This window comes from Diachasma alloeum, unplaced genomic scaffold (genome assembly GCF_001412515.2).
Source record: "Diachasma alloeum isolate Michigan unplaced genomic scaffold, Dall2.0 Dall_scaffold_00702, whole genome shotgun sequence".
Classification (NCBI taxonomy): domain Eukaryota; kingdom Metazoa; phylum Arthropoda; class Insecta; order Hymenoptera; family Braconidae; genus Diachasma; species Diachasma alloeum.
The window spans coordinates 278,089-303,351 of NW_021680834.1; the positions used below are offsets into that span (position 1 = coordinate 278,089).

The 25,263-nt window shown below is 40.5% G+C and overlaps 1 protein-coding gene across 1 annotated transcript in view; it reads right to left on the reverse strand.

The window, feature by feature from the left end:
* LOC107044255 (putative gamma-glutamylcyclotransferase CG2811) overlaps window positions 1–25,263 on the reverse strand; it is a 232,133-nt gene that overhangs the window by 178,366 nt on the left and 28,504 nt on the right. Inside the window, exon 2 of the mRNA XM_015266058.1 lies at window positions 24,432–24,572. Coding sequence (XP_015121544.1) covers window positions 24,432–24,572 — 141 coding nt within the window. The remainder of the gene's footprint in view (window positions 1–24,431; window positions 24,573–25,263) is intronic.

The window sequence follows — 25,263 nt, forward strand, 5'->3', positions numbered from 1 at the left end:
GCCTCCCGCGGAGTCTCAGCAGTGCAACGCAAGAATCACCCTCTGTGGTGGTCAGGTCCAGCATGGCTTCAGCAGGAATCATCAAGTTGGCCGTCTCTCAACCCAGAACCCGAATCATCAGTCGACCTCGAAGAGAAATCACGAGTACTTCTCACGACTCAGGTTAAGCAGCCGGCAGTCTGGGATTTGATTTACCGGTACCCTTCGCTGGCGAGACTCATCGCATGACAGCGATCTCAAGAAAGTCTCAAACGAGCCTCTAACGACGGCACTCACGGCGAAAGATCTGGAATCAGCCAGATTGCGCTGGGTGAGGATCACGCAGCAAGCTCATTTTAAAAGAGAGTTTCTGCTCATCAGCAAGAATAAGATCTTGCCGAGAACACACCCGATGAGCAGACTCAATGCGCTAATCGATCACCAGGGCATTCTCCGACTATCAGGACGACTCAAGTTTGCACAGTTGGAACCGGAAAATATCCATCCAGTTATCATCCCGCGAGACTCACATTTAGCGCGACTCATCATCGGAGAAGCACACGAGAAGATTCTTCACGGAGGGACTCAAATCACCTCAACGCACATAAGGAGATCTTACTGGATCATCGGCGGGAGAGCGCCAGTGAGATACCACATCCTCAGATGCGTCATCTGCCCACGTCATAGAGGAATCAGATCTCAACAACTCATTGGTCAACTTCTGGCAGCACGTTTCATCCCTTCAAGAGCATTTCTCAACACGGGAGTTGACTACGCAGGGCCAGTCTCATTGAGAACCTGAAAGGGACGTGGGCATAAGACAGTCAAAAGATGGCTAGCCATATTTGTCTGTATGACTACGTCCGCGGTTCATCTAGAAGTCATCTCGGACTACTCAACAGAGGCCTTCCTAGCAGCTTACCGCAGGTTCATCAGCAGGAGAGGAGTCTGTAGGAACCTCTTCAGTGATTGCGGAATTAATTTTGTCGGAGCTGACAAGGAGCTGAAGAGGCTCCTGTCCTCGCGACCCAAAGACGCCAGACACGTAGCACAGCTCTTACTCAACGACTTAACTCAGTGGTCATTCAACCCTCCAAGGGCACCGCATTTCGGAGGAAAATGGGAAGCAGCGATTAAATCAGTCAAGCACCATCTCACCAGAGTAACTCGGGACTCAACACTCACCTTCGAAGAGCTCACCACCCTGCTTACCCAGATTGAAGCTATCCTCAACTCACGAGCGCTAATTCCTCTCACAGACTACCCAGATGACCTATCAGCCGTCACTCCAGGCATTTTCTCATCGGCGAAGCACCCATCATAGTACCAGAGCAAGCTCTAGATCATCTCAACATCAACAGACTCTCGAGATGGCAACTCATCCAGAACAGACTCCAAGCCTTCTGGAAACACTGGTCCACGAGTTACCTGCAGAGCAAGCAGGCCATCACCAAGTGGCATAGTCCGAATCACAGCATCAAGGTCGGAGCTCTAGCACTTCTCACCGATGAACGCTTTCCACCTTCGAAGTGACCTCTAGCACGCATCATCGCATTGCACCCTGGACCCGATGGATTGACCCGAGTAGTCACAATCAAGACCGCCACAGCTACGTTGGATAGGCCCATTGCCAAATTAGCTCTGCTGCCTGTTTCATCTGATGACTCGGAGCAATTTTAATCACTTTTTGTTCCAGGACAATCGTCATCAACATGGGTTACTGACGGTGGGGAGGATATTAAGAATTCTGCTGCATGCACTCGCACATTCTCGCACCAGTCACTCCCAATCAATCAACTAGCGACCTGTCACATCAGGCTCATGCCGCAGCACATGAAGGACACTGGTCAACAGCCCTGTCTTTCATGTTTCCCGCCGAAAGGCACTTCTCTCGGGCACTTATAGTCGTGATCTCGCTGTGCGCGCATCAATGGTATAGAGCTTAGGATAAAATCTCAGTTGCTTACTGTATCACAGCACTTCATCACATTTAGTTTTATCACAGTACTCAATCACAGTAGTTCCACTCATACTAGCGCAAAATCATAATTAGACAAACTAACAGTTGATTATTACAGCTTTGCTTTGCTTCATCACAGCCTTGCTTTTGCTTCACGCCCTTCTTTACAGTAGTTAAGCTTCTGCTGGCACTTTGCTAGTTTAATTGTTAGTGTAATCATACCATAACTCTTTAGTGCCATTTTTGTACATAAACCAATTAAACACGAGTTTTTCGGTTCAAAATTAATAAATCAATTTCAGCGTCAATAAATTTTTCTGTTCGGAATTAAATGAATCGATCAATTAAAATTTTCGGTTAAAATTTAATAAATCGATTTTCAGTGACAATATTTTTTTTATTTAAATTTTAAATAGATCGATTCTCAGTGTCAATCATTTTTCGGATTAAAATGTAATAAATTAATTCTCAGTGTCAATAATTTTTCGGTTTAAATTTAAATAGATCGATTTTCAGTGTCAATCAAATTTCGGTTCAAAATTAAACAAATCAATTTCAGTGTTGACTAGTTTTTCTGTTCAAAATTAAACAAATTAATTTCAGTGTTGACTAATTTTTCGGTTCAAATTTAATAAATCGATTTCAGCTTCAATTAAGTTTTCGGTTCGAAATTGAATAAATGGATCACTTTTAAGGCCTAATTGGAATTCCACGGAGATTGAAGTAGTCACAGTTGTATTACTTGAGGGCACATGCAGTGGGACCAACGATGTAATTTCTGAGTTGAAGCCGAACTCCCCTATGGTCATACCGGACTTTGAACAGCAATCCACAGGTCAATCTTTTCAATGGTTGACAGAACAACTGGTGGACATGAAAAAATCCCAAGCGCAGCAGGACACTCACCTATCACAAATTCTCTCCAAAGTAAATAATAAAATTGAAGCCGTGGACTCTAGTATGAAACTCATCAAGGCTGACACCGTAAAGCTTCAAGAAGATCAACGTTCCACCCTAAGGATGGTACAGAGCCTTGAGAAAAGTCCTGCTGCCACCTCCAACAATGTAAATCCGCCCTTTCTCAAGGAGGCTCTTGACAGGATCAAATCCTTGGAGATAACAATCCAGACTCATTCAGCCTCTGACCCAAATGCAATACTGCAGAAGGAAGTGAATAGGCTCTCACTTCCCCTTGACAATCAGATCAGCCTCGCCAGACACAACAATGTTATTGTCAGAGGGCTGAACCCTATCCCAGCCAATGTCGACGTGGTAAGTGACTTTCTAGCCTCCATATTCGGGATAGCTCCAACTGATTTCATCATCAGAGCCATTGGCAATCAGCAAAATGCTTTTTTTGTTCAGTTCAACTCATGGAACTCCAAGCTAGCGGTTATGAAAGCCAAGAGCAACAAACTGTCAGACACTAAAGTCTCCATTGTGAATGATCTCACCCAAAGGGAAAAACAGGTGGCCTTCCTGCTGAGAGAAAGAGCCAGGCAGGAAAGGGCCAATTGCCTCGCAGCAAGAATTTACCGCAACACAATCATTCTGGATGACGGAGTAATTTCATGGGACGCTATCAACGAGGTCCTTGTCTTCAAACCCAATCTCCAGCCTACAGAGCACATGGACATCTCCGACCGTGGGAACATGTCCATTAACCCTCCTGGACCAGCTTCAAATTTCAAAAACTAAGGCTTCAGCAACTTAATCACACTACAGCGCTCTTCTGGAACTGTAAGAGTATAACCAATTTAAGCAACTTGGCATCTGATTCATATCCATTCTTTATTGGGTTATCGGAAACATGGCTTCGTTTTATTACTTCATATCTAATCCCCTGGTCATTAAGCTACGACTGCATCTGGTCACTAGCCACGAGGGAAGCATCGATGGGTAGAGGTAGCGGCGGTCTGACTGTTTTAATCAACAAGGTATTCAAGTCCTCCTTACTGTTTACCTCTCAATGGTAGATTTTCACGAGAATTGAGTTATCCAACTCGCACGTTATTATTAGTCTCATTTACTTTACCCCAGTCACAGACATTTTATCTACCCTCGAACTTCTGCAGCCAGTCATCTCATCTTGCCGAGCCTTTCACAAAAATGATCCTATTTTTCTTGGAGGTTATACACTGGCGTTCTACATGCACGTCTAGAGTCATGGTACACAGCACATGGCATCTTGCCTGAAGAGCAAGCGGGCTTCCGTCGGGAGAGAGGCTGCCTTGACTAGACCTTCTCCCTCTTCACTGTCGTGCAATCCAAGCTTAGATTATCGGGTAATTCAATCTTCTGCATATTTATTGATTTCAGGAGGGCGTTTGACTCTGTCTCCATCACCTGTTATGGAAGAAACTCAGCGCATCTGGAGTGAGTAGAAAATTCTTGAGAGTCCTCTCCAACATCTACGACAAGGCCTCGGTCAGAGTACGCTTGGGAGCAGACTATACTCAGAACTTTCAAGGGACAGAGGGGGTTCTCATTGGACGCAGAAACCTCAGAGCCCTCCTATATGCTGACGACACGGTGGTCTTCGCCAGATCCATAGCTGATGCCCGTTATATCCTTAAGTGCTTAGCAGAATACTCTAATGCTCATATCCTGATGGTCCACACGGGCAAAACCGAAGTTATGGTCTGCCGTTCCTCCGGCAGAGTGAGGACACGGGAGAAATCTGCATTCTTCTTCAAAGGTAAGCCTGTCAGATCTGTTAAACAGAACACTTGGATAGGGACCGTCCTGGACAGTGCTATGACAGGCAAGCAAGCAGCCAGCGCCGCCATGCAGAATGCGAGGTCGGCAATTGGAGCAGCTACCTCAGTACTCCGTCGAACCAAAGCGGAAGATTGACACTCCAGGAGCAAGCTTTTCGACAGCCTGGCGGCTTTCACCCTTCTCTACGGAATTCAAACCTGGGGCCCGGAGCATCTTGATGAAATAGAAAAGATTCAGACGGATTACTATAAGCGCATCTTTCTCCTCTCAAGGAACACCCCTGGCTACTAGATCTGACTTGAGTTGGGCATTCAGCCCTTGGCCCTTCGTGCTATGACCTACATCTGGGACTGAATACGCAGGGTGTTGAAAATGGACCATGGGAGATGGCCCTACATCTGCTTGTTGGAAATGATTCGCCTATCACGGATCCCATCCTGCAAAACCGAATTCAACTGGGCCTACAGGGTGAATACCATCTTCTCTTCAATCGGTTTCCCTGTAATGTTCGATCATCTGGACCCGGCTTTCTGGCTGGACCAGAGACAGGATTTCATCGATGCCTTGGTTTTAAAATTGAGAACACACGACTACGACAAATTCTTGTGTTCTAGTTCAGCGCAAGTCCAGATAGATTGTAGCTTCTCGGATGATACAGCAACATACTTACTCTTCAGGGTGGCATCGACGTCACGAGAATCGCAATCCAACTCAGGTTAGCAAATAACTACACATGTAGCATCGTCTGCAACGGTTCATTGCATAGACTGACCCCTGGCACCTCGTGCCGCCAATGTTGTCTGAACGAGTTGGGAACCGTTGACCACTTCATACTGCGCTGCCCGGCCTACTTGACGCAAAGAGAGAAGCACCTTGGAACACTGATATCGGGGATCCCACAACAAATCCACCTCCTCAGAATCCTCTCCTTCCCGCCCCGCAAACACTTATTAGCCCTTTATAATTTCGCCTCAGAAGCCCTTGCCTCCAGATCCTCCCACCCTGCAGTACCTCTATTCGCGCTTATTTCCTAAGGTCCCCTGACTCCACCCTGAGCTCACCTTGATTTGATTTGTTTTGATTTGATTTGCCTTGATTTTATCTCATGCTATCTTGTGTTTCAGGTGATCTTGCCTGCCTTTAATTTATCTTCTTCAGCTTCTGCAAGGTGCAATTGATGTTGCTACGTGTCGAACTTCTTCTAATACTGCCGTTGAATCTGTGGCTTTTTAAGTTAATTTTATGCGCTGTTGCTTGCAGCTGAGCTGCGGTTATATTCCTTTATTCCTTTATATTCCTTGTACGCCTTTATATGGTTATTATTTCTTTGTGATCATTGTTACTGAACATATTTCTGCTAGTATTTTCATTTTGCTTCCGAATGGAAGCATTGTAATCATGCAAATTTAAGTTTTTGATTTTTTGTTTTATATGGACTTATTATGACCCCAAAAGTCCGAACATGCATTTTTTAGACCGTGTCCGTACGTGTGTATGTATGTGCGTGTGTATGTAACAAACGTTTTTTTCGATTGTGCGCTAGGGAAGTGATGGAATCGAATAATTTTTTTCCCTCAAATTTAGGTATTGGTGAGCCCTATCCACCATCATAAATTAAAATTTAATTCATTCATTCATTTTTAAAATTTTTGAATTTTTTTGAAAATCGGTTTTTTCACGATAACTAAAAAAAATGTTTCAAATTCATTAAATGACGGCTCAAAAAAATCGTTGGGGTCTCTTCTTGACCAACTTCGGAGATGGAGGTAATAGCAATCATCGTCTGTTTAATTTTTTGAAAAATCAGAAGAAAGAAAAAAAAATTTTAATCAGAGTATTGTAGATATCTCTGGATTTTATCCCTCAAATGGATTCAATCATAGATTAAAATGTTTGTTTCAACGTTACTAAGTCGGAGTTAAAAGATAATCACGATAGCTGTTTCGATAAATCTTATGTTTGGGATAATTTTTGGAAATTCGGAAAATTTTCATCAATTTTTTGGAAATTTCGGTTTTTGATGATTTTTCCCAGCAACTTATGCTAAATGCATCCAATTAGGTGTGACTAAAATGATGGAGATGTTAGAATTGATTCGAGAATGACGAGAACTTGTCACACGAAAACTAACGGGTTTTCAATTTTTTTCCGCCATCGGGAACGTGAAATCCCATTGGCAAATCATTCCGGGGTCACGTGGGGTCCCCACGTGGACCTGAGGTAAGTCATAGAGATGCAAAATGACCGTAATTTTTTAGATCGCGTCATATGACCAAAAAATGACGGTCATGTGACGCACAAATTTTCCAACTACAAATGATTGTATGTCAAAAAAGACCAAAATTCATGACACTCCAATCTCACACAAATTATCTCATAAAAATGACTCAAGGGAGGTTTTTCAAAAGTGAAATTTATCTTCGCCCCTCAGAAAATGCAATACGAAGGGATAAAATGAGAAATGAGAATAAGTCGTGAAAACCTAAAAGAGTATACAAAAAAATGATTGATTATTACAACCGATTTGGTAATATGATTGATCGTAAACAATAAGAGAAATAAGAAAAATTCCATAGAAAACAATAACATGGAATACGAAACTGTAGAAGTGAACAATCATGATTATAGAAAAATAAAAACAAAATTAGTATGCAAAATGACCGTTCGGAAGCATATTGCTAATCTATTAGCAAAAAAACCATACTATATATGATGCAGGGGCAATTTCCCACTTGTTTTCTTTTTATTTTGTATCTTTCTTTATTTTTCATTTGTACCAGCTCGACATGCAGTAATCATTATTATTATTATTTCTATTATTTCTGTCATCATACTTCGCGCTATACTGTCTGTGCGCACCCTCTTGCTATAAGAGAATCTTGTAATTTTTCATAGAGCAACAAATACATAAATACATACAAATCAAATAATTTGGATTTTCAAGAATTATAATTTAAAATAAACTGATTCCACTAAATAATTTAATTTCCAAATGAAATTTTGATTGAATTTTCATAACGATTCGAATCGATTTAAAAATATTTCGTGGAGTAAAATTTAATCTCTTCCGTTTCTCGTAAATTAACAATCTACCCCTTTAAGTCATCATCGAAAAGAAAAAGTACATCATCCGAAGATTTTCATCTGACGCCAAAAATCCTGAGGGCAACTATTGAGGACCATCCTGAGGGCAAATGTTGAGGACAATCCTAAAGGCAACTATTGAGGACAATCCTGAGGGCAATTATTGAGGACATTCCTGAAGACGTTCACGAGGGGACAGCATCCGAGACCATCTTAGAATTCGTCGAATCGTTAATTATTTCAAAGATTATTGCAGCAGTAGGGAGTCGAAATATTTAATAATATTTTTCTTTATTATTTGTTGGATTTCCGTCTCATTGAAATTTTTCCATCAATTCATTTTATTTTGAAATGGTTAATCGGTTTCCTCAAATTAATTTCAAGTTCTAAATTCAGTTGAAAAGGTGTTCTTTTAGGAAAAATATTTCAACAAAAATGTTATTGCATTTATGTCGATTTCATCGGATCTAATTAAATTTTTGACGATCAATAATGATCATAATTTTTACGTATAACCCAAAATATACTTGTCATTTGAATATACCATCAAACGTATTTATCGTAATAATGTTCAGATCAAACCCAGATAGTACTTCGATCATTTTTATTTGATTTAATCATTCAAAAATTGTGCTTGAATGAATCATTCCAATTCACACAGGATATTAATCCTTTAAGAGTATTGTGTGTGGTAGAATGGACGAGTAAATATGGACTCACTCTCAGCAATTCAGATACTAAAGTTACTTCATTTCTAACTCAAAGTGTAACGGTTTAATTCAATACAAAATCGACTAAAAGATGTACTCAATAATGAGCTACATTGGAAATCAGCCCAGAGTCCAGTGTGTTCATGGTTTTTATCCAAAACCGTGGCAGACTTGCCTCGATTCGTCTTTGTATTCGTATTGCAAAATGGCCTCGTTTTGTAATACGATGCTGATTCGGTAAATACCTAATTTTTTCATAATTATTCAATTACTACATATTTATGTTATGGAATATTTTAAAATACAACATCCCTCCCGGCCAGAGAAGAAAATTCCTATACTTGGAATTTTTCCCCGCCTTCAATTATCGCAATTTTTCAATTTATACATTTTTACATATTTAAATATCAACTGCTATATTATTATTTTTTTTTTTTAATTCCTGGGGTAAGGCGTTGAATCAGTCTCTCCAGTCAGTTCCCTGAGTACCGAGCCAGTACGTCGGCACCAACAGCAAAGTGACACTACTGTAATAATAAGAAGTAATGTGGTTGCACTAGAGATTATTGAAGCTGGATGCGTGAAGAATTCTGGAAGGCCCAGAACGTCGTATTTGTTTCCAGACATCTCTTTTCTTATCCCAATTCTACCTGTAGTCCTTGCAGTTGCTTGACATCTCGTACTATATGGCGGAGATGGACATCTTTCAGGGTCAGTTGTCCTTCTCTCAAGTAGTAGTTGCTCGTCCTCTCATTCAGAGTCAAGTTCATCTTCGGATGAATATGTAGGTCGAGGTATATTCCCGATGATTTACGTCCTCTGATTGTGAAACTTGCGGCGATTATTTCACACAGATTATCTATCTGGAGAAACCCAGTTCCATCTAGGGTGCTTCTATTCTCCTTCTGTTTACATCGGATAGTGATATCCTCCGGTTGTGGTGCTGCGTAAAGCCATGCATTGTCCGAGGTCAGATGAATGAGAAGTAGGCGTTTCAATATTATGTGTTTCACCACACATGAGTCGGAGGTTTTTGGGGGGTCAACGTACATGTGTACCTCGCAGGGGCTATACAGTCGTATCGCTTGCGTAGGCAGTATTTCCGTGAACAGATATTGTCCGTCGAGCCTCTTGCAATTTTCCAACTGCTCTGATGTCATCGGAATGAACTGCTGCGTTGGCCCGTAGATGACCAAATATTCATTCTCCGGTTCAATGTACGAGGAGTAATCTTCTACTGTTTTCACGGGTAAACTATGCGGTTTTTACACGCTGTAAATCTGGGAGTTTACCAGCGGTGTTTCCAGCAACGTCACTATCTTTGTGTCGAACGTGTGGATGCTGACGGTGGAAATTCGTTCCAACTTATGCATGCTGCTAATTCCGATTTCCGTAGGGAAACTGAATCCCGTTGACAATTTAGCCTTCTTCAGGATCTCCACCAGATGTTCCTTCGAGAGAACTCCTGTTCCCAAGATCTTTCCTTCTTCATCTGTTAGAAGACGCAAGATTCTTTTAGCGTCCCTCATCACTCCGTCAAGGATTGTTGTAACAACCCTGAAATGTTCGTCCATGTCATCATGAACTAGAGTTGTGTTGAACCTGGACTCCATGCGTTCTGACAACTGTCTCGTTGCATTCAATAAAATTCCCTCATTCTGTTGTACGATCTCCTCTGTATGTTGCATTCGAAAGGGTGTTGAATTGTTGACCTCAATTTGACTTTTTGTGACGTCATACGAATTCCCTTGTTTTCCTTGAAGACGGTCGAGTCGTTCGTGAATTTCCTTCATATCTGAGGCGTCCATTGTGCCAAATAGCAATTTTGCCACGCTGCCCGAACCATCAATTAAGCCTCGACGATTCCTGTCGGGTTGCCCAATGCCGAAAATCCCGTGGATCGTTTTTCTCAACTCTATGTGATCACTGATCCGTTCTCATAAAATCGTCCGGAAATTGTCCCCTGATTTTCCAGCATTCAAGAACAAAACTTGTGTAAGTGTATAGTGATTTTCGAGTTGATCCGCTCTTCGTAACCAAGGAGTCACATCTGTTGTCGCTGCAACAGTCCATACGTGATTGCTCAAAAATAATCTACCAATAGATTCAAAATGTAGGCCTGGGGTGTGGACGAACTCGTTAACGGTGTAGTCCCCCTCTCCCTTTATTACTGGGATCATGCTGCTCAGCATGATTGATGTAAATAAAATTACTAGGAACCGGTAATTCTTCTACTTCCTTTTCGTTTCTTGAATCGTCTGTTTTTCTTCAAGATTTCGAGATATCTTTGTCTGCTGATCTTCAGGCATCCACGTGATTAAACCGATGAAAGCTCTCAATCGATTAACGTGCACCTCCTTATTTTTCTTGCCTGAACGTATCGTGTCATTCACATCTGAATTTTTATCCGTAATCTCGTAAGGTCCAAGCCACGGTTGCGTTAGTTTCTTAGATCTACCACGTCGCACAACCTCATTTCTCAATAGGACCTTCGCCGACGCAAAAATCTTTATCCTTGGTATCCTTATCGTAATGCTTCTTTGCAGTCTGCTTCGAGGCGTTCAAATTTTCTCGCGCGACTTGGTGCGAAGCACGTAGTTGCTCTCGCAACTCTTGCGCATAGTCGTCGTACGCGTACGTGGGGCGCGGCGGCTGTTTGACGGAGGTCGGTAAATCAGCGCACCTCCCGTACAGTAGCTCGAATGGTGTTCGTTTCGTGGCGGTATGCGGGGTCGTATGAGAATGCCGCACAAGGCAAGCATTGATCCCAATCGCATTGATCTTCATCAATAAAGCTTCGTAGATACTCGGCTAGCGTACGATGAGACCTCTCGAGAGCACCATTCGTCTGAGGATGATACGCCGTTGTTCGGATCTTTTTTATCTTGAGTAGACGGCAGACATTTTTAAAAATTTCGCTTGTGAAATTCCTGCCTTGATCTGTCAGCAGTTTTGAAGGCGTTCCGTGCTCGCAAATAATTTTTTCACCGAATGCCTTTGCCACAGTATTTGCCTCTTGATCGGGAATCGGAATAGCTTTGCTAAATTTCGTCAAAGCATCCTGGAATGTTCAGACGTATTTATTCCCGTCTATTGTTACTGGTAATGGACCAACTATGTTCATTGCACATAACTCAAAAGCCGTCTCTGGAGCTTCTCCAATCTGCAAGGGGACTTTGGTCGTTTTTCCCAGTTTATTTAATTGGTATTTCTTGCAGGTTGCGACATACTTCTCAATGTCGTTGTTCATTCCTTTTCATTCCTAGGCTCTCCTTTTCTATATTATCAAGGTGAGAACGTCTCAGATTTTCATGAAGAAGCTTTATTCGATTTTGCTTCACCCTCGCCCCTCTTTCCGTACGCATCAGCATTACTCTTTCTGATGTGGGCAACTCCTCGAGTTTCACAACCGGCACGTTCAAGAATATGTCATCCTCAGTGGTGTTCATAATGCATACGATTGCACGACCGTCAAGTGGCTTCGTGAGACATTGACCCAAAAACACGCCCGGCTGCAATTGCTGTTTACGCACAACTCCATTTTTCGTGCTCAGCGTCATAGCCCAGGTCTCTCTTCTAGCCTTTATTAAAATGGGTTTTTCAGGTGGGAAAAGCTGCAATCTTGTGCCATTGATTATAACACACTTCCCTGGTTCAACAGATGTAGTTAAGTCGCGAGAATGGAAGGAATCCTCACCAAGAACTTCCCCAAAGCATGGAAAATCATCTGGAACAACGTGAAATACATGTCTTAATTCCTCTCCGCCAATCTTCAAATAAATTTCAACTTTTCCAAGTGTTCCGACGTCTTGACTGGAAATTCCACGTAATGTCCTCCTCCCGGGCTGCATATCAACATCTTCTCCCACCTCTCCAGCCTGGATCACCGATATAGCAGCGTCAGAGTCTGCTAGGAACATTGTTGGCTGCTTGAGCTCATCAGCCGATAAAATCGAAGAAAAGAATTCGTAAAAATCACAGAATTTTGCTGACCGCCGTCATTCTCAACTTCATAGATTTGAATCATCGCAACTTGGAATGCCCCCACTGACAATGTAGGATACCCATTCGATGAGCCGAATTTATTTTTGTTATTCTTCCCCGCGGTACTGTGAGTACTTTTGTTGATCTGCTTTGCGCCGTCATTTTTCTCCTTCATTTGGAACTCCGCATTCTCGGGAATTCCATACTGCTTCTTCAATTTAAAACATGAACGTACGTCAGGACCTGGAATGTGACAAAATTTGCACACTACTCCATATGCGTTAATGCTGCGTCTCTCTGGAACAGGCAAACTCGTTTTCCTCTGTATCTTGCAATCCTTCGCCTGATGCCCCGCCTGACCGCAAGCAAAACAACCCGTTCCTAGCGATTGCCGCCCTACTGAATGACGATTTCCTCCCTGAGAACGCCTAGAACCGGCTCCAAATCCTCCTCCAGCCTGCCGTCCTGGATTGCCTTTAGAGGCTCCATGAAACCCTGGCATAGTTTTTTCCAACTCAACTGCTCCTAAATACGTCTCATACAGTGTTTTGTAATTATTCGCCCTGACCAAAATTTGAGTCTGTCCACACGCAGCCCCTGCTCGAAATTAGCCTTAGCCACAGTCAAAAGGGCTTTCCTGGCTCCACTTTTCTCCTTTTCATCTAAATCGCTGGTCAAAAAATTCTGTATCCCCTCGCTTAAATCGTTACTCGTTCAGCTCTGGCTGCGAATTTACTGACGTCCTCGTCATTCCGTTGCCGTAGATCATTAAACTCCGCATGCAATCTCACAAGTGACTTGTTTTGCCGAATAATGCCTCCCACTCCACTTTTAATTCTCCAAAACTCTCTATCACTTTATGGTTCAGTTGCACAAATGCTTTTCCAGTCAATTTATTCTTCAGGATAGTTTTGAGAAGTGTAGAATGTAACTCAGGCTGCAACAAGTCCTTTGCACCCTCACACAACCCCAAAAACGGTAATAATTCATCGGCCTTCTCGCCATTAAATCAATGTACCAACTGAAGGGCATCTTTCAGGTCTGAGTCCCCTCTGGCCATGACCATCACTATTGACGGGTGGATTATTTACCCCAATTGCATCACGATTGTGAATCTCCGCCCAAATCTTGTGTAATTCGTTTTCCAAACGCCTCCGCTCCTGAGTTTCTTAGCTCTACGCATCGTGACCCCACCATGAAACGTTTGCGATTCTGTGACTCCTGCAGAAGACCCGACAGTTAAGTGTAGACCCACTCCCGCTGCACGTAAATTCTCCGTGACAGCTTGGTTGAATTTCTCCAGAGAATCCAATTTGTCGCGAATACCTCTACCCAGTGATCCGATAAATAGAAGAAACTTGCCAGACTCGTGTCAGTTGCGATCCGTCCCCGTTTCACCTCACAAAACAGTTCCAAAACTGTAAAAAAAGGAAAAAATGCCTTGAAAACAAAAGCTAACCAGCTGGATTTTGCCTCTTTCCCCTCGGAGAAGTCAAAAAATTCTAAGAGAATTAGAATTTTAGAGAGAAAAAATTTCTGCTTCACCCAGCCGGGAATCGAACCCAGGTCTCCCAGATACGCGCCGGGCACTCTTACCGACTAAGCTACCGGGAACCACAGAAATTCACTCTCAAATTCATCTCATACACCGCCTAACTATTCCGGCGTTGCTACTATTCCGGCGTCCCAGAACAGCTCGATGCTCCCAAAAAAACACGTTTCCTCTGAAGTGTAGAAAATGTCAAACTCTTCTCTCAATTGGTGTCTTCAACGGAAGTTGATCAGGCCTCCGTATTTGAAGAACACACGTGCTGCTACCAAATTGTTGTGTGTGGTAAAATGGGCGAGTAAATATGGACTCACTCTCAGCAATTCAGATACTAAAATTACTTTATTCCAAACTCAAATTGCAACGGTTTAATTCAATACAAAATAGACTAAAAAATGTACTCAATAATGAGCTACATTGGAAATCAGCCCCGAGTCCAGTGTATTCTCGGTTTTTATCCAAAACCGTGGCACACTTGCCTCGATTCGTCTTTGTATTCGATGCTGATTCGGTAAATACCTAATTTCTTCATAATTATTCAATTACGTCATATTTATATTATGGAATATTCTGGAATACAACACGAGGAATTTCCTTTTATTTATTAAAAGAACTAAAAATATTTTTTGAATTTTCGAAGATCACAAATAGTTGTAACAGTAAAACATTTTATCCTGACAATATCGCTCTTCAAATATTTAAATAGTCGATAGAAAGTTAATTTACCTGAATAGAAGTCGAAATTAAATTTGAAATAGGTGCCTCAATAGCACTGCTGGTTGACTGAATCACGCAAGCGTCGAAATATTAGTTTCAGTAGTTGTGGAGGGGATACCCGGCCCAAAGCAACAAGTCATACGTCCAAAACGAATCACTCGACGGAACATTTTGCTATTGTATAGCGTCTATTATATTACTGCGATCACTCTTATTAATTTATTCGATTAAAATTTATTCATTATTCTGATTATTATCAGTGGTGCATCAATCTTGAATTTTGCGTCGTCAGTTAATTTGGTTGTCATCAAATTTGTCAATGAGAAAATTTGTCAATTAAACTATGAATAATTATTAAGTGTACAAATTAATAAGGTGCTCCTATATTTCGCGGTTTATAATTGCGTTCAAAAACTTAATATTTCAATATTTTGTATGTTGGTAGTATTCAGTTACCGAAGCAGTAAATACTTCTTACATAATCTTAAAAAATAGCAGTTAACACGATGTCTGTCGATAAGCAACATTTGAGGCACTTCATTCTTTTTGCATTCCAATTAAAGAAAAATGCTGCCGAGGCTACTCAAATGATTTGTAGTGCTCTTGGAAAAAACGCCATAACACATAAAACGTGTAAAAAGTGGTACCAGAGGTTTAAAGACGGAGATTTCGATCTCTCGGATCGAGAACCACCGGGTCAACCGTCAAAATTCGGCGATGAAGAACTCGAACAACTCTTGACTGATAATTCTGCTCAAAGCCAAACAGAGCTTGCACTACAACTCGGAGTGACTCAACAATGCATTTCTCATCGCCTACATCAACTTGGCAAAATTCAAAAGGAGGGTAGATGGGTTCCTCATGATCTGAGTCCCGAAAATAAGGAGCGACGACTGGAGACGGCGCTATCTCTGTTCACTCGATTTGAAAGAAAAGATTTCTTATACAAAATCATTACGGGCGACAAAAAGTGGGTATTATACGAGAACCCTAAATACAAAAAATTGACTACCACCTATTCCGGTCTCTTCAACACCACCTAGCTGATGAGCACTTCAAAACAATCGACGAAGTTCGAGAAAGCATCGATAAATTTATTGAGTCAAAACCGCCAAGTTTCTTTCGCGAAAGAATTCGTCAGTTGCCAGTGAGGTAGAGTAAAGTCATCGAAAATAATGGGGAATATTACGACCGTTAAATGTCTTTTTGTTTTTTTTTTATAATAAACTCTAATTTTCATGAAAAAAAGCACCTTACTAATTTGTACACCTAATATTTATTCTCTGTCGAATTACATTACTGGTCATATTCAATTTTTAATTCTTTTGATTTATTTAGGTCTTCCCAACCGAACCTTGTGTCATCGCCCAACATTTTCCATTATTTTATTATTATTCATCGTCAACTTCACTTCATGAGCCCTGACAGCCGTCAGATCTTGGCCGCGTCCGGTGTGGAATTCCTTCGATTTTTGCCTCATTTCTTGTCGATTAGCTATATTTATGTAAATTTGAAATTATTTATTCGTCGTCGAAAGAATTCAGTCTCATAGTAAATATTTTATTTAAATCATTAATTCAAGTAATTAATCTGAATTAATGCCAATGTCATGCAAGCTTAGGGTCAAAGTCCTCGATAATTAAATTTGTTCATTGATTCTGACGTAAAACTTAGATAACAGACGAGAGGACACAAAAATAAAAGAAATTTATTTTTATCAATCAATTAATTTGATTTAAGAGAATTCAAAGATTTACCCAAATTTCATAAAACTATTGAATGGAATGATTCAGTCAATTTCCGCATTGAATCAATATTGTTCTCCTATTATATTGTAAAAATTAAAAAAAGTTGAAATATTGGATTAAAGCTAAAAATCCATTTAAATTAATTCTCTGTGTTTTTATTTTTGGATTAATTGATAAGCACTTATACCTATCCCAAGCTATAATCCTAACGGATAGGCTTAGAACAGGTAAAATTTTAGACTCATATTTCTGGATTTATTGAAGGTAAGTCTGTGAAATCGTGACGTAACACTGTGTTCAATAGAATTTCTTTATTTTACTGCACGATGTCCTCTGTATGCTGTAGTCAAAAGAGTGTAGAATTGATAACTTCCATTTGATTTTTTTGACGTCATATGAGCGTCATATGTTCTCCTTCAAGACGGTCAAGGCATTCGTGAATTTCCTTCGCATCTGAGGTGTCCATTGTACCAAATAATGACTTGGCCACACTTCCTAACACTTCGATCAGACCTCGACGATCTTTGTTAGGTTGTCCAATGCCAAGAATCCCGTGAGTCGTCTTTCTCATCTCTGTATGGTCACTAATGTGTTCTCACAGAAATGTTCGAAACTTTTTCCCTGACTTTTCAGGTTTCTAGAATAGATGCTGCGTTCTACGCATGCGCATGTTGATCTACGCTTCGTAACCAAGGAGTCATATCTGTTGTCACTGCAACGCTCCAGACGTGATTACTCAAGAATAAACTACCAATAGATTCGAAATAGAGGCCTGGACTGTGCACGAATTCATCACCAGTATGTCCCTCGCCTTTTATAACTGGGATCATTGTGCCCAGCATGATTAATATGAAGGAAATTCCTAGGAGCCCATAATTTCCGGCCTCTCTCGAATTCCCTCTTCTTCTTCTGATTCATTCGGATTTCTTTGGATTTCTTCGGATTTCTCAGACACACACGTAAACAAACCGATGAATGCTCTCAATCGGTTGACGTGCACGTTCACTTCCTTGTTTTTCTTGCCAGAACGAACCATATAGTTTCCATGTAAATTTCTCTCCGTAATCTCGTAAGGTCCAAGCCATGATTGCGTGTTTTTTAGACCTTCCACGTCGCACAACTTCATTCTTAAACAGGACTTTGTCGTCGACGCAGAAATCTTCATTATCAGCATCCTTATCGTACTGTTTCTTTGCAGTCTCTCTTGAGGCATTCAAATGTTCCTTCGCGACTTGGTGCAAACCAAGTAATTGTTTTCGCAACTCCTGGGCATAATCATCGTACGAGTAAGTGGGGCGCGGCGGCTGCTTAACGGAGGTCGGTAAATCAGAGCGCCTCCCGTACAGTCGCTCGAATGGTATTCGTTTCGTTGCGGTATACGGGGATGTATTGTACGAAAACGCCACATAAGACAACCATCGATCCCAATCGCATTGATTCTCATCAACGGAGCTTCGTAGATACTCGGCTAGTGTGCGATGAGACCTCGCAAGAGCATCACTCGTTCGAGGATGATACGCCGTTGTTTGGATCTTTTTCATTATTAAGGCGCGAGAGACATTTTGGAAAATTTCACTTGTGAAGTTTTTACCCTGATCTATCAGCAGTTTTGAAGACGTTCCATGCTCACAAATAATTTTTTCAGCGAATGCATTCGCCACAATATTTGCCTCTTGATCGGGAATCGGGATAGCTGTGCTAAATTTTGTCAAAGCATTCTGGAATGTCAAGATGTATTTATTCCCGTCGTCTGTTATTGATAATGGACCAACAATGTCCATTGCACACTGTTCAAATGCCGTTTCTGGAGCCTCTCTAATCTACATGGGCACTTTCGTTATTTTCTCCAATTTATTCAGCTGGCATTTCCTGCAGAAGTGACGTCATTATATTTTCGAAAGTCAACGATAATCCGTAACTTAACTTTCCCTGATGCATCAGGTTTTTTTGGAACTATGAGTAACAGCGCATTCCATTCACTGTTACTTGGTCGAATCACCTCGTTCTTCAGCATCTTCCTTACCTCACGATCCACCTCTTCCTTCTGAGAATGCGGTAATCGATGTGGTCGAACATTCACAGATGCCGCCCCAGGAAAAATAGGGATAGAATGTTCCAACTGGTCCATGACGCCAGGAGGATCCCCTAGAAGCTGCACAATATTGTCGAACTCCTCTAAAATCTCTAGAAGACTTTTCTTCTCCTCAAGATTGAGGTGAGGAATCCTCAGATTTTCGTGAAGGCGTTTTATTCTGCCCTGTTTCACTCTTTCCCCCCTTTCCATACGCATCAGCATTACTGTATCGACTGCGAGCGACTCCTTGAGTTTCACAAACAGTACGTTCAAGAATACATCATTCTCAGTGGCGTTCATAATATATATGATTGCACGACCGTCATGAGACTTCGTGAGGCGTTCACCCAAAAACACGCCACGCTGCAATTATTTTTAAAGCCCAATTTCATTTTTTGTGCTCAGCGTCGCAGCCCAGGCTAAATTCCACCCCTCAATCGCCCCGCCCACTTTACACCCTCCATATAGCCTCCGCCACCCACACTCCGTCAACTGACCCAAGCAATCACCACCCACACACCGCCCTCCGACCGAGGGCGGACCACCGCACTCCCAACGGTACACGTGGGACCTTTCTCCTCCACCACTTTCCGACAAAAGTTCCCGCCAGACACTAACGAAAAAAAAATCGAACATTGTAAAACCAGAAAAAAAAGAGAAATAGTTTCACGTCTATTGGATCATTAATTTCACGAGAATCAACTTGGGTTATAATCTGCAAGTAGTGAGTATCGAGCATATTAAACCATGTAGGATTTCATCCGGCAAAAAAAGAAAAATTCATTTTAGTTCAAAAACGAGAAAGAAACTTTGACTCTCCGTATTTACCAAGAAATAAGAATAAAATTTTTGTAATAGATTGTAAGAGGGTAGATGCACTTTGAATTTGATTATAATATACATATATGTGGTAAAATTGAGAGAAAGTCTATTTATTTCAACAGAAACTACTTTTCCCTGCTTTCCTTTCAAAAATCAATAAGTAATTTCCTATTTCCGCCCTCAAACATCAAAACTCTTAGCAACGAGCAACGGTAGGTGCCAAGAAGTTAGCGTCATCCATTGTTAATTAAAAATAAAAGAGATAGAAGGATTAGTTCTCTAAACCTTCTATTGATAATTTCTATTTAAACTACGGAGAATAATATAAGGCTTATCCTCAGACGCTGGATAACGTCTCCGGACATAACACAACCAACATTTATCGGCAGGCTTCTAGATCTGGGATTCTCACTCAGATTTCTGAAAACTAAATGGTCGAAAATTGTACACGACATAATAATGCACAGACCAAATGTTCCATCGATAATTAATCCATATACAAAATGTTCATATACACCTCGAGGCATATTGACCGAATTTTTGAGTACGAAATGTTGATCAACTCGCGTACTGTTTTAGAAATGCAAGTTCCCAAAATTACTGTGCGCATTCGAAAATGGCAGGTGGAAATAAACATGCAATGCGGGATCATTATAACCACCGAATATCATACAGAGTATATGATTGTTATTTCGAATGTTTTCCAGTCCGACCAATTGAGAATTTTCCGGTATTCCAATCGGATTAGATTTTTCTTTGATATCTAATTTGTGAATAAATATGAATGTGCAGAAGTTTACAGTGGAAATGGAGAAATTATCAAATTAATTGTGTTCAATTTTCGCCCTTTTGGTGATATAAGTTTACAGTCTGCCATTGACAGCACTGACCTCATTGGTAAGTATTTTTTGTTTTTCTGTACGTTACATTTAGTACTATGTCATGTACGGCATGTTTTAAGGAATTACCTGCGTTGATTAACAGGGATTATTTTCACGTATTCATGTCAATTGTGTTACCCTGCAATAATTTGGCGAAAGGTAGGTATTCAATTTACACACGGTTTTTTATTATTTACAGTTACTGTGGTGAATAATGACTGAAGAGTTTCTTATAACGAACACTGCGATAAAAAACCTCCTGGTGATTTTTGTAATGTAATGTTGGCATAGTGCTCTATTATTTGACCCATGCTACACAGATCTAAGTCATTGTTATAAGATCCCCAACTCAATTGGAAAAAGTGACAACATACATTCTAGAATGACTATATATTAAGTGGACAAATTAGTAAGGTGCCCCTATATTCCGCGGTTTATAATTACGTCCAAAAACTCGATATTTCAATATTTTGTATGTTGGTAGTATTCAGCTACCGAAGTAGTAAATAAAAAGGAGGGTAGATGGGTTCCTCATGATCTGAGCCCCGAAAATAAGGGGCGACACTGGAGACGGCACTATCTCTGTTCACTCGATTTAAAAGAAAAGATTTCTTATACAAAATCATTACGGGCGATGAAAAGTGGGTATTATACGACAACCCTAAACACAAAAAATTGTGGGTGAATTCCGGCGAACCATTGACGTCGACTCCGAAACCTAATGTCTATGCGAGAAAAGTGATGCTGAGTATCTGGTGGGATATGAAGGGTGTGATATATTATGAGCTACTTAAACCTAGCCAAACTGTTACTGCGAAGGTTTATCAACAACAGCTTATTCATTTGAATAATGCATTGGAGCAAAAAGGCCATATACTGGCAGCGGAAGTAGACAAGTGATTCTCCAACATGACTAGTTGATTCTACAACTCGACTGCATGTCGCCAAAGCGACTAAGGATATTATCTGTGAATTAGGATGGGAGGTTCTCCCTCAAGCGGCTTACTCGCCTGATCTCGCCCCATTCGACTACCACCTATTTCGGTCACTTCAATACCACCTAGATGATGAGCACTTCAAAACAATCGACAAGGTTCGAAAAAGCATCGATGAATTTATTGAGTCAAAACCGCCAAGTTTCTTTCGCGAAGGAATTCGTCAGTTGCCAGTGAGGTGGAGTAAAGTCATCGAAAATAATGGAGAATATTTCGACCGTTAAATGTCTTTTTGTTTTTTTATAATAAACTCTGATTTTCATGGAAAAAAGCATCTTATTAATTTGTACAACTAATATTATCGCACTATTAATTTGCGTGTGAGAATATTTTATTTTGATAGTTGCAATAAAGACTGCACCTTGGAGAATTTCAAGCTATGATTCATTTTTAGGGTGTCAATATTCGAATTATTGTTAATTTTAATCGCAAACGCGGGTGCCCACTTTCTATTCTATGACAGTGCATTGAATACACTTACACTTATCCTCTGGAACATTTTCGTACGTGTTATGTGTTTCATTTGTTTATTATTCTGATCAATTAATCTTCGGCCTCTGTGTTGCCCAAATTATGTGAAATTGATTCACTTGTTTTCAAACTTCAGCATTTCGAACAGATTGTTTAAGACATAAGACACGAATGTGCAGTATGTGGATTTAAATTTTCTATATGTACATTTCGTCAATATGGCCATGGCTGGCTCATTAAAAAAAATCTAGAATGGAAAATTAAGAGTTTACCAAATCGGTATTCCCTTGACTTTTAAATTATGACATTTAAATTATTCTTGAGAGCCAAATGAAATTGAGGGTCATCTAATCTTGAGGGTTTTATGATCTAGACTGATCCACACAATCAGATGGGCTCAAGGATTGGTCAACTGATTCGCACGGTCAGATGAACTAAAGAGATAAGTGATCAAAAGGGCCACATCATCAAATGCGTCAAATCATCTTGAAGGTCCAATAACCTTTAAAGTAGCTTTGCTATTTATCCCCGTTTCACCCTCCTGACCCTAGTGACCCTTGTATTTGGCCCGTTGGATTATTGCGCTTGGTTTCCCGATGAGACAGTGATTCTAATGAGGATTTGATCCTTGGGATCGGTTGAATTCTTTCCTGTTTGACCCTTATCAAGTCTCAGCGTCTAAAGTTTACCCAATTATTGGTTGAAAGTTGAGATTTCACGAATGGCCATTTGAAGTTCAGTCGACATTTGGCCGTGGAGGGGTCGCCGATCCTTAGCATGTCAATCCACAGCCGCTATTCGTTCGTGAGTGGGTCGCCAAGACTTGGTATGCCAATTCTAGACCGAGGCTTGGCTGATCCAACACCATCGGCAATTCGGCCATCTGCTTTTTTCCATCAGACATATTATCATCAGGAATACCCCAGCTCTTCCCCTTGTTTCGATCTCGATGCTTTTTTCGTTCACTTCTGGTCTCTAGATGTATCCTGGTGTATTTTTTGCCAGGTCCGTACCGAATTTTACGTATTTGCTCTGTACTCTTTCTATCACTTCTTTTCTTTCCTGGTCCTATAACTCTACTCCGTACATAGTAGTCACTTTCTTTGTGTATTTTGCCTGTCAATTAGTAGAGATGAATCATAATCCAAGATATTTAAATTCATTCATCAGTCCAATTTCTGCACTATTGTATAGCCATTTTTCTGTCTTCCGTACCCGTCAGTTTTTGTGCTACTATTTGTTTAGAACAAACGATGCGATCTGTTTCGTTTTTTACAATCTATGTATTTTCTTAATCATTGGCAAAAAATATCACATAACCTAAATAGGTGGTTTTCCGAAAATTCTGATGTTTTTAGAAAAATGACGGAATTGACTGATTGTTGTTACAATCAATAGATTCCGATGTGACTCGAGTCTGATTGAATTTTAATCGAAATCGTCTCAGCCATTCAAATGTATAACGAGGAAGTCCTCGGGAATGGAGTCTTTCCATACGATAGACAATAATTAAATAGATATTAACGGATACACACAATTACAATCAATTATTTACATGTACATGTGAGTGCTGCCGGGCCAAGAATGCCACGACGGGCCTTAGGCAGCCTGTTGCGCGGCAGTGAATCAATAATTCGGCACATGCGCCTTAAATATCGTCTAAATTCCTTGGCTCACGTAATTCAAATACGAAGTTTGTAATTATATTCATTGCAATAATTAACTGAATAATCGACAAATAACTGAATCCTACGGCAGCTCGCTAGATCCCCGAGGACAGGAAAATCATATCGACGCGAAGGGAAAAAGGATATCTCCTGTCACAGCCTCTCCATTGACATCAGGGCAGACATATCTCGGGCTTCTGTGGACATCGGTATTCTCTGAGGAAAGTAAAGTTTCGACTTTCGTTCCCAGGAAGAAACGTTCCACGAGTTTCGTTCCGATTTCTGCTCCTAGCATTGAAACGTTTTAGGACTGTCATTCTCAGATTCGTTGGGGGCGTACCATTCCACGGCGTTCATTCCTTGTTTCTTTCCTGACTTTCTCTGGGAAGAAATCGAACCTGGAACGCATTGCAAGTCCCCGGTATGCGTGTATGTGTGCACACATGACCGAAATTTCGACCCACTATTTCTCTCAAACGAATGTTTCAATCGGAATTTTTCGGTTGGTCATAGATACATTTTCGAGCCACTTAGAATAGATGACATTGCAAACGATTGTCGCAGTCATTTTTTTCTTATTCGCAAGAAAAGTTTTATACAAAAAAAAAACATGAATAACATGAAAAAGAGCATGAAAAATGTCAACTTTTTGAAAACTCAAGGATTATTTTTGAAAAGATGATGAAATTTAATTTTTCTTCACAGAAAATACATTTTTATATAACTGGAGACTGACGGAATCTCAATGAAAATCGCCTCAGCGGTTGTTCATTCATTTGAAGAAACTTTCCGGATTTACATTTATTTTGCTTCCGAATGCTAGCTTGGTAATCGATAGAATTTGTGATTTTCCTATTTTTCTAATAAATGAAGGAAAGGGAATCGGTCGGATAATTATAGCTTTGACTTATAATGACTCATGCCCACGCCAACATAGGCCCAGTGGAAGCGAACGAAATGAGCCACCAAAAACCCCATAGTATATTTTGCCTCTAATATCGAACGGGTTATAAGTTTTTCATCGGTGATTTTCAATTTTCAATTTTTTGTTGTACTTCACTTCAAATACCTTTTCAATGTTGACGTCTTTCTTATCCCTAGCCATTATGATATCTTCCTCAGTTCTCACATAGAACGATGGATGTTTCTCCAGCTCATCTAGTTTGTCCATCATTTTTGAATCTACGTGGTACAGTTCTCCAAGAATTTGCTATAGAATAATAGAAAAATCGAAGAATTATTCAATAACTGTACTTCAAGACGAGGGAGTAAAAATTTTCATTGAGGGGAGACCACAGTGAAACTTGAAAACCTTCGGTTTATTATTATCGTTATTTTACATCGCTTCGACCCGATTGGGGTATGCTGCAATGATGATCAACACTTTTAAATGGTTAGATCTCACCATTCTACCCAGCCGGGTTTTGAACTCGGAACCTTTCGCATGTGAGGCAACGAACTTACTCACTGCGCCAAGCCACCAGGCAATCTTTATATATATCATGGGGTGCTTAAAACAGTAAGAAAATTTTTGAATCCATCTGATTTCGACTCGTATGTCAACGGAAAATATACTTTTCTGTGTCTTTGGCTTTGAAATACAATCGCACTAGAGTTTTCATCCGATCGGAACTTTTTCTTCCGAAATGTTTATTAGATTCTATAGAATAAATCTCGGTTTTTTCATTATTTACGGGGAGATTGCAATCAGTTTTAAAAGTTGCGGGCTATTGGAATGCGATTTCTTATATATTGTAGATCGATTATATCTATTTAAAAATAAATAATTAATGCAAAAAAATTGATTGTTTATTGTTCGTTTGTCCCGTACGGGCTTAAGAATTTTAAAAATAGTCCAGGTCTTCAAATTTTTGAGCTACAGCAGTTTCTTTTTTTTTAAC